We start from the raw sequence: 10,489 nt of genomic DNA, 5'->3' as shown, positions 1-10,489 counted from the left end.
TTACAGTTGGCATTCAATATTACTAGTATATTAGTTTCAGGTGCACAGCACAGTGGTTAGACATTTATACATCTTACAAAGTGATCCCCCTGATAAGTCTAGTACCCCGATACAACACACAGTTATTACAATATTGTTGACTATAATCCCTATGCTGTACTTTACATCCCCCATGACTATTCTATAACTGCCAATTTGTGGGAAGTCCCATTCTTTTAAAATAAGCTGCAAGCAAACCTGCTCCAGATGAAGACACAAAACCTACACTCTGCTCTGGAGGGACTCACTATCTCTATATTCAACACCAACTATTTCTGCATCTGTAGATCATCTATGACCATCATTATATAACCGATTTTCACAATGGTCATGAAGAAAAAGTTAAATTAAGAATACAATGGCCAAAAAACCCAAATTCAGTAAATTTTAGTCAAATTTTGAATTCTAACCCTTAAATAGTTAAATCCTCAGAAATTTAATTTATAGCAAGTCCCTTACCAAAGCAGGTAAACTAGTACTTCACTATATGTTGTTTTACATTCACTGGTTTTTATAATGTTATGCTTCTTATTCATATGATTTTTAGTACACTCACATTTACTGGAATGATACTCTGAAAGCTGTTTCCCTTCATGATCAGTCCAAGGAGAGGGCACAATAACATCCTTAGTGAAAAACTAGTAAGATAAAAGTCATATAATTAGACATAAATTCCCCCCAAAATATAAAAAGGTACCCATGTTATTTTCAAATAATAAAAAACATTACATACTGACTTAATAGTTATAATTTAAAAAATTAAGATTTAAAAGCACAAATGACCAAAGATGAAATGGAAGAAATTTAAAGTATATATAAAGAGAAATCTTAATACTGTAAATCAACCACTTAAATTTGAAACTTGCATATTAAGCTAAGGTATTAAGCATAGAAACAATATTTTTAATTTCTTCCCCAATTGTTTTTGGTGGATAATGTTGACAAAAGTGAGGATGAAGAAGAGAAAGGAATAAATGGAGATAGTCATATGGAAGTAAGCCAGTATGAGTGGTGTGCTGGAATTAGTTTGTACTGGCTCTCAAAATCTAATTATTAAATTTTCAGGAATTTTGTGCAAAGTTAATATTAAAAATAAAATAAGCTGCAAGCAAACCTGAGTTATAGAAATGTACACTTGAAACCTATGTGATCTTATTAAGCAATGTCACCCTAATAAATTTAATTTAAAAAATATTAAATATTACAAAAGAATTCAGGACCAATGTTAATATGCTTGTCATTGGCTAACTCTGGATGGTAATACTTGCTATGTAATTTCAGGAGTTTGTCATGTGCTTTTCCCTAAAATCAAATCAAATTGTTTATTAAATATTATCAAATTTTAAAAATGCTATAAATTCATAAATAATAAATTATATCAAATCAAATTGTTTATTAAATATTATCAAATTTTAAAAATGCTATAAATTCATAAATTATAATAAATTATATTAAAAGTAAAGATAATAAATTCTCAAAATCATCACTTGCTAACTATTTTATTACATTACCAATATCTATGCCCAAGGTTATGTTTTTTGATCTGTCTGGTGGAACTCCTACATATAATGATATATCATTGCACTTCTTTTCCCATTCAGTGATATAACATTAGTAACTTAAAATTGGCCGCAGTTGGAATATTTACATCATAATAGCAGCAACCACTAAAACTCATACTCTTCCCATAACCAAATGGCCAGTTGTTACACCAGCACTCCACTGGCTAGTATAATCAAATGGAGATAGAGCATTTGGATATATGTCTTTCCTTTTTTATTCTAGAAATAAAATTAAGCCAAATACTGTATTCTTCCTTTTCCTCTATGTTTTTGCGGCAACTCTTTGTATTTTGCTAGACCTATAACAAAGAACAAATTTGCTAAACTACCTATAATGCATGAGGAAAAGATGTAAAGGGGAGTGGGGGGAGAATGGGCAGAGATTATGATATAGTTAATTCCCAGAAGAAGAAAAAATAAAGGACCCAAAAAATTATGCAAAAGACCACTCAAAATAAAAGACATACAAATCCAAATAACAAGACAAAATTTTAAAGTAATAAGAGTAGCACAAATTAAAAGTTGGTAATAACCAGTATTGGAGATATGAGAAAACAAAGTATCATAATGTAGTTGGAGTAAAAATTGGTACAACCTTTTCGGAGGGCAAGATGGCAAAATATACTGAAAGTGAAAACTCAAAGCCTCTGACTTAGCAAGTCCATTTCAACTACACAAATACTTATATACAATGGTGTTCACTATATATGATAGAAAAACATTATATATGATAGAAAAGGCATTATATATGATAGAAAAACACTGAACACAACCTAAATAAATATCAATAGAGGCCGGGTTAGGTTATGATACATTCATACAATGGAATACTATGGTATTACTAAAAATTGGTATATGCTGATAATCAAAAAAAGGCTAATAGAAATTATTAAGAAAAAAAGATTTAAAAAAATATAAGGATGATCCTACATGTGTAAAATACTTAAAAACTACAATCTATTGCATGCTAAAATTAATGTGTAAGTATAAATGTTCCAGTAGTTACTTTTAGGATGTGGGATGAATACCTGGTTTTCATCGGTATTTTTTATTTGCAGTTTGAACTTCTTTTTTTTAATAATGTGCGTGTATTTATTCTATTTCAAATATGTCTATATATATATGAAAAAATTTAAGCTGTTTAATACATTGACCCTAATCTTTACTATGACTTTATTTTCTTAAGTCTGATGAATTTCCTTTTAAAGTTGAGGGTTCTAAAAAGAATGCCTATTTTCCAAAATGTTGGGAAATGGGAAAGAGTCTGAGAATATTCAACTGGGGAGGAATCAAGTGATTGGATCAGAATGAAAATATTGAATTACTAGGTAGATTACAAAGTAGATATTGTTTGGAGTAAAGCCTGTGCAATTATTTTTTAACAAACAGGCTATATATGAAATACAAGATGACAACACTGACACTGCAAAAATAAATGCAAGAGGGGCCTGTTCTCTGAACAGACCATAGCTGAAGTCTCCTGGGGTACAGAAGAGCCAAGTATAGCTAAGGAATAGAGGTGGGTAGAGGAGGCTAGTGAGGGGAAAAGGAAAAATAAGAGATGTTGCCATAACATAAAGAATTTGAGGAAATAACTAGATAAATAGCCCTTACTTACACTCTAAAAGTTCAGCAAACAAGCAAAAGTGAAAAAATCATTATTTTTATTTTAAAATACCCTATTTGTAAAACACCTTTTCTACTGATCAGTAAGACATTTTACTTCATTAAATATATTGCCTTAAAAATCCAAGTATTAACAACAAAAGATAAAACCATTACCAATGCCAATCTAGATTTTCACAGCCTAAAACTTCCTCTACATAAACTCCAACTTGAAACAGAAGTTTGTGCTACTCAATATTCTGAAGGTACAAGGAAGGCACAAACTGTGCTATACCCTGAGAATGAAAAGATGAATGAAGCACAATATAAGGCAAAAAAGAATTCAGTCTAGGGAATAAAAGCAATAACTCAGTCATCACAATAGTATAGGTAAGTATGAGGTGTTGAAATAGCTGAAAAACACTGGTCTTAGGGGAGAACAGAGGGGCACTAATATAGCTGGGGATGGGCAGGTTGGTGTGCCGCTAGGACAGTAAAGGATTTGAAGGAAGTCTTCCTAAAAGAGGTGACATGCATGGGAAATTGATGCTTAATTGCTTTAATGATCAGTAACAGTTTTAAGTTACCTCTTCAATGGCTTTTTGTCTTTTGTCTTCCACATCTTTATCTATTCTATACAAAGATAAAGAAGAAAAATAACCAGGCCATTACTTTAGCTGATTGAACATTTAAATTAATAACCTTTAAAAGAAATAACTTCTTTCTCTTGAAAATTGGCAAATGTTAAGCTCATTTTAAAAGAAAAATTGGAATTTTATCACATTTAGTTAATGATATTATTTAGATATTCAGCATTGCACTGTTAGGCTTAACTCCCTCTATTCCATTCACAGTTGGAACATTTTCTTTTAAAAGGCTTATATTGATAATACTTTACAAAAGTTGCTATTTACAACATAATGGAAGTAAGTTGAATAAACTTCATCTTTTAATCACAACATTAATATTTCATTCCATAGAAATATAAAAATTGTCAAAACTCATTTTTTTCAATTATAGCAAGTTTATCATAGTCATAATTTTAGAATCAACTCTTATTCTGAAATAGAAACTATCACCCTTAGACAGCTGAATAGGCAAAAATATTAAAAATGAAATAAAATATCAACAAAAAACTTTGTCCAAATGAATTTTTTCACTTTGATACAATATGCAATTACAGTAACACAAATTTATCAGCTGAGATATAACAAAAAATGTCGGGTCTCAAGCACAAGGCATATACTTGCCAAAGGACTCAGCAGTTAGCCTTGTAGGACCACTTCTTTAATCTGTTCCAGGAAAGAATATTTGCTTTCCATCAATAAATTAGTAAGTCACTTTTATCTCTCTAATTTTTTTCATGTATACATGTTTGTGGCTTAACAAAGCTTGTATAATAATGTATACATTTCAGAAACTAAAATCAAGTGGATTTTTCAATAAAGCGGTTATGAGAAAGACTTCAATGATAATCCTCATATCCCAGCTTGAACAACAGCCATTTTGAGGATAACTCAATCCTATCATGAACATAACCAGGTCAAAATGACAGTACATAATAGCATATAGTATTAGTAAGCCCTGATCTAGCATACCTCTTTCAGAAACGTTTTGCTGTTTCATTAGAGGGACTTTAAGGACTTGAAATATTCAGGTAACTACTGGAAGCGGAATATCAGTTTGGCTAAATATTGTAGGGCCAGATCATGGAAGGTTGTAACAAGTCATATAGGGTACAGTATCCTGACATTATGTGTACGTATATTACAGAACACTGGCATGATGCATATAGGTTACAGGTATGCCCTGAATGGATTCTTGGAGGAGGAGAAGGGGTTCAGGACTGTTTACCTTCTGTATGGGCAGACTCATTTGTTTACACCAGTGTGCCTTACAGTTATTTTTTATGTGTAGCAAGGCATGAAAAGGGTAGGAAGCAATGCATTAGGGAACTTGAATTAGACAGGAAGAGACACTGAAAGTCATTGCTAAGAATGAATCAGCCTGTTTTAAAAGTATACTCACTAACTGTGGTGGGAGCCATAACCATTCATGGAATTACATTAGTAAGTTAAATTAAAATTAGGGTGTTTTCTCACTCTTTACCCCTATTCTGTATCTACTGGTTTACACCAAGATTCATAAACCTACCCACACAATGCATCATTAATTAGTAAGTATAGAAATGTTGTGTCACAACTTTGGTTAACAGTATTATTAACTCTAGAGGGCAGGAATAATATACTATACTTCTTCAGTGTGTTCCTCGCAGTGCCTCAGTGCTCAATAAATATCTCTTGACAGTTTACAGTTTTCCATGGTTGCATATATAAAGAGAAGAGGCAAAACAAAGCAAACAGTTTGTGTGAAATAAAAAATTAGTCATTTGTGAATCACTTGCTTTTAGATAGTCTTTTCACCTCTTTCAAAGGTATTTAGATTTAAGTTAAAATTCTTTTATGCTCATTCCCCATTCTATTCCTTTCTACAACACTTTAGATAGACATAATTAATTAAGAATGAATGGTCATCAAGTTACCAAGCCAAGACAAATATTTGCAAGAGCATCTCAACATGTGTACATCTTTGAGTGAGTGAATTTTAATTGGAAAAGAATTACCTATTATTTTGGACTAACAACACATGAATCTTAGGACCAAAAGTTAAAAGCTGATCATACTATTCAAATTTTTCAAGTAAAAAAAATTAGACTATGAAACTGACAACAACAGTCTCTCAAACTCTTAATGAAATGTTATCTGTCATTTGTAATTACAGATCATTGCAATCTATATATATAAAAGCCCAACGACCGGAATGGAGGAACAACCAGAACGACCGGTGGCTATGACACACACTGAGGCAGCCAACCAGCCTGATACAGGCCCTAATCAAACCCCAACACCCCGATTGGGGGCGGAGTGGGCCGGCCAACTGCCGGCGTCCCCTCCCCCCCTCACTGGCCTGGACCAATGGGGCCCCATCAAGGCAGGCCAGCTGGACCCCACCTATGCACGAATTTGTGCACCAGGCCTCTAGTTTGTAATAAAAAACTAGGTCTGTTCTACCAAAGAAGTGCATATTCTCATTACACGAGGCATCGTTAAGCATCTCAAGTCAGAGGAACACTAGTGCTTGGAAACCTACACAATACATCAACAAAGAAGTTAAGGCTCCTCTGATTACTAGCTTGAATTCAAGACAATATAATTCAGATCCCCAAATATCCTATGTCAAAGTTGGATGATGTCTATAAAAGCTCTTTCTGTTGCTAAAAGATACTCTTCCAGCCCTGGCTGGCTTGGCTCAGTAGATAGAGTGTCGGCCTGCAGACTGGGGGGTCCCAGGTTTGAGTCCAGTCAAGGGCACATGCCCGGGTTGTGGGCTCCATCCCCAGTGGGGGGTGTGCAGGAGGCAGCCAATCAAGGATTCTCTCTCATCATTGATGTTTCTAACTCTCTCTCCCTCTCCCTTCCTCTCTGAAATTAAATAAATAAATAAATAAATAAAAGATACTCTTCCAGTCCAGTCCATGTGTCTTAACTTGGTAAGGCTTCTCTAAATGCATGTGTCAATGAAACACAATATGCTTTACCCTACACCACCAAAAAAACAAAGCAACAACTCAATGGCAAAAGCCACAATCATGTAAAAATGCCCTTCCCTCTTCCAAGTGCTGAGGAGGCAGAGCTGTCCCATAAGTGGCTGAGAGAGAAGGTTACCTCTAAAAGAAAAGGACTCCTACCTAGATTTGGAACTGTTTGCAGGAGAATCATTCTGGATGTAGTTCTTTGAACTTACTCTTCATTTAGATAACATAAATCTGTATCACAATTTTTCCTCCGATATTTTTATATATAAAAATAAAACTTTGGAATTTCCTTCTCTCTTCACGTGAGGGTATGTTATTACACTTCAGTGCAAGAAGGGAAAACTTACCGAGAATGACTTAAATACAAAGCTTGACGATGAATGTCTTCTGGGTCTATTTCTACAGGATTTATTACAGCTAGTTGATCAATAGACCATCTAAATTTCCCTGGAGTCTTAATAAAAGAAAGTGAGATTATGAATAAAAGCAAATTAAAATAGTTCATCAAAGTGCTAACCTATGTCAACTTCAAAAAATAATGAGAATGGTTATAGTATAAAAATATCTTACTTTATATTTACTGTATTTATTTATTTTCAATTTATTTTTTCCATCACCTCATATTTCTAAATCTGATTTTATCACTAAATTAAATGACAAGTGGTAATCAAATCACACTAATTATTGACTCGATTATATCTCTTTTAAAATATCAAATCTTCCCTCTGGGTGATTTTTAAAATTACATAATAATAGGATTCATAGTAGAATATAAGAGGTATAGAAAATCTACAATTAACACTCATCAGTGATGTCCAAATAAAAGTAAAAATCTCTTAGTTACCTAAGGTCTTTATTATCAATAAGAATGAACTGAAATTAAAGTCCTAACTATAGAAGTGCCTGCAAAAGCTCATAAAATAGTTGATCCATAAAATAATTATGAATGGTAACCACTGCTTCTTTCTATATCCAACTATCTAATTAAACCAAACACTTATTCATTGGTTGATTCTTGTATGTGCCCTGACTGGGGATTGAACCTGCAACACTGGCGTATTGGGATGATGCTGTAAACAACTGAGCTACCTAGCTAGGGCCTAAACTGTAATTCAGAATATATTTTTGACAAATTCAGGCTTAAAAACCCGAGATACCATACATTCTGGCTTTTAGGATGAAGTTGGAGTCATTCCATTATTTTTATTAAGACTAACAGATAAACTAAGATTTAATATGATTCAATTAAAATGAGGTCCGAGTAATGAATCAATATATATTGTATAAATAAAACTTCCCTCTGCATACCTACTTCAAACTGATATGAACAAGTAGCATAAACAGCCACACAATTTGCAGTTTTCTAGATAATTTACTAGATTTGAAGATCAGACTTGAAAAGAAATTCTCCAGGATAGCCGGTTAACAGTAAAATAAGCTAAAGTGATTAAGCATTCCCTAATCCCCAGAAGAGCACGTTCCCTTCCATATCACCCTTGTGCTTAACCACTAGTCAGCACATATATTCTTTTGAAGTTGCTAATGTAGTTGTGTCTATCCCATAATACAATCTGCAAGCTATGAAATGGTTGACAAAAACCCCAAAGAATATTAGTATTTCATGGAAATTACATGAAATTCAAGTTTCACTGCCCATAAGTAAAGCTTTATTGTTTATATATTGCCTATGACCACTTTTGTGATACAAGGCACAGGTGAGTAGTTGTTACAATAACCAGATGATCAGCAAAGCCTAAAATATTTACAGTTTGTAGGAAAAGGTTTGCTGACCCCTGCATTAGAGTATAAACTCCTTTGGAATTTGTGTCTAATGACCCTGACTTGTTTGCAGTGTAATCTCTATGCCTAGCACTGTATCTGACACATAGCAGCCTTCAAATAATGTTTGCTGAATAAATGAGAGTGGATAACTAGATGACACAGGATCTTCTCAAATATGGTATCTATATTTATATATCACCAACCATAGACAGCACAATTGCAGGAAGCTAACATGTAATCTATTAAAAAAGAGAGAGAGAGAGAAATGGTAACTTTAAAAACTCCTAGCTAAGTTGTTTTTAGCTGAAACATTAGATTATAATGAACATTACAATTAAAAAAGTACGTTCTAAGTAATATATGCTCCATGGTAAATTTCCCCTTACTTTGTAAAGAAAGATATTTTTATTTAAAATTATTTGTAGCCCTAGCCGGTTTTGCTCAGTGGATAGAGCATCAGACTGCAGACTGAAAGGCCCAGGGTTCCATTCTGGTCATGGGCACATGCCCAAGTTTCGGGCTCCATCCCCAGTGGAGAGGGTGCAGCAGATCAATGATTCTCTCTCATCATTGATGTTTCTATCTCTCTCTCCCTCTCCCTTCCTCTCTGAAATCAACCTTTATTTTTAAATAAATAAGTAAATAAATAAATAAAATTATTTGTGAACACTAGTCAAGAATAACTTACTGGTAATTTTGTTGATTTAAAAACAGGACTGGAGACAGTTTGTTCATGGAGATTACAATAATCACCAGGACTTTCAAAAGGATTTAAAATAGGGATCCTTCCTGGAGTTTCCGGTGTTATTTGCATTTTTGGTTCTTTGCCATCTCCCATAGCACAGAGAAGAAAACTAAAAAAGAAATCAGAAGGACATACAATAGAACTGCAAAGTTCCATAGACATTCATTTTGATAATCAAGAAGTATTCAACAAACAGTTCTCAAAATTAACTGAAAACCTGACGCTGTTGGAGCTAGTTTATATAGTTTACCAAAAGGCATCACATACATTTTCTCAAGGGATCCTCCCAATAACCTTGAAACCCAGAGCAGTCGGGTATTAGTGATACCATTTTACGGAATTAAGCTCAGAGAACTTAAATGGCATCTAAGTAACAGTTAGCCAAAGGTGAATGAGTTCAGGTCTGCTTTCACCGAGGCAACTAAGTGTTATAAGAGGCACAAAATGCCTTCCAACTAGAGGTCTTACACCTATATTAAGAGGTCTTATACCACGGTATTAAGTCTCTAAACACGCTGAACATCTTTCGGATATCCCAGCAATTCCCCATCAAGCTGCAGTTACTACACAACAATTATTTACAGCAAAGCAAGAGACGATAGAGCTTGTGCAGGTGAGCCTTTCTGGCACATCAGCCCCGTCAAAGAAGTATGACTGATGAGAGAGAGACCAGAAGTTAACCGCCTTTGGCTGTCTCCTCGCCCTCCTTTCGCTAAGAGCCCCAGGGCAGCAGACGAGACTGCATGACTCCAGGCAAAGAGACCTACAAAGCGAGAGAAAGAAGAATCCACTTCTTGGGAGGCGGAAGCGCAGCCGGCTTCTTCGGGTGGAGAGCGGAGGACATTCACACCTGTCACCTCCACGCCACGCTGCCGCTCTGCCGTGGTGCCCCTCCGTTCAGTCCCTACTCCCCTCGCCGCTCCCATGCATCCCGGAGGGAGCGGGCAGGCGGGTCCGCAGCCGGGCAGAGCGAGCTCTCCAACTCGAGGAAAGAGCAAGGCCAGGAACTACCGAGCACGTACCTAACGGAGCGTGTCAACAGGAAGCCCCCCGAAGGCGGCTCCAACGCTCCCGAGGGCCCAGGCTGCTCCCACCACAGGCGCCGACTCTTTAACTCCCCGCTTCCGCGCTGTCACAGGCCAACCAGGCACGGGGCTGGCG

The 10,489-nt window shown here is 35.2% G+C and overlaps 1 protein-coding gene across 2 annotated transcripts in view; it reads right to left on the bottom strand.

Moving 5' to 3' along the window:
• Nucleotides 1–10,450, bottom strand: part of BORA (bora, aurora kinase A activator) — a 29,119-nt gene extending 18,669 nt beyond the window's left edge. Inside the window, exons 1-5 of one of the 2 annotated variants that reach the window (XM_005885648.2) lie at nucleotides 10,351–10,450; nucleotides 9,272–9,437; nucleotides 7,149–7,255; nucleotides 3,794–3,839; nucleotides 596–677 (exon numbers count right to left, since the gene is read on the bottom strand). In XM_005885648.2, coding sequence (XP_005885710.1) covers nucleotides 596–677; nucleotides 3,794–3,839; nucleotides 7,149–7,255; nucleotides 9,272–9,421 — 385 coding nt within the window. In that variant the 5' untranslated portion in view covers nucleotides 9,422–9,437; nucleotides 10,351–10,450. Of the gene's footprint in view, nucleotides 1–595; nucleotides 678–3,793; nucleotides 3,840–7,148; nucleotides 7,256–9,271; nucleotides 9,438–10,095; nucleotides 10,320–10,350 lie in introns of those variants that run through there. The other variant, XM_014532882.1, reaches the window with a different exon arrangement.
• Between the last annotated feature and the right edge of the window lie 39 nt (nucleotides 10,451–10,489).

Source organism: Myotis brandtii, unplaced genomic scaffold (genome assembly GCF_000412655.1).
Source record: "Myotis brandtii unplaced genomic scaffold, ASM41265v1 scaffold92, whole genome shotgun sequence".
NCBI lineage: Eukaryota > Metazoa > Chordata > Mammalia > Chiroptera > Vespertilionidae > Myotis > Myotis brandtii.
Note: the sequence above shows the minus strand (reverse complement) of the source record. Positions and strands in the feature narration are given on the sequence as shown.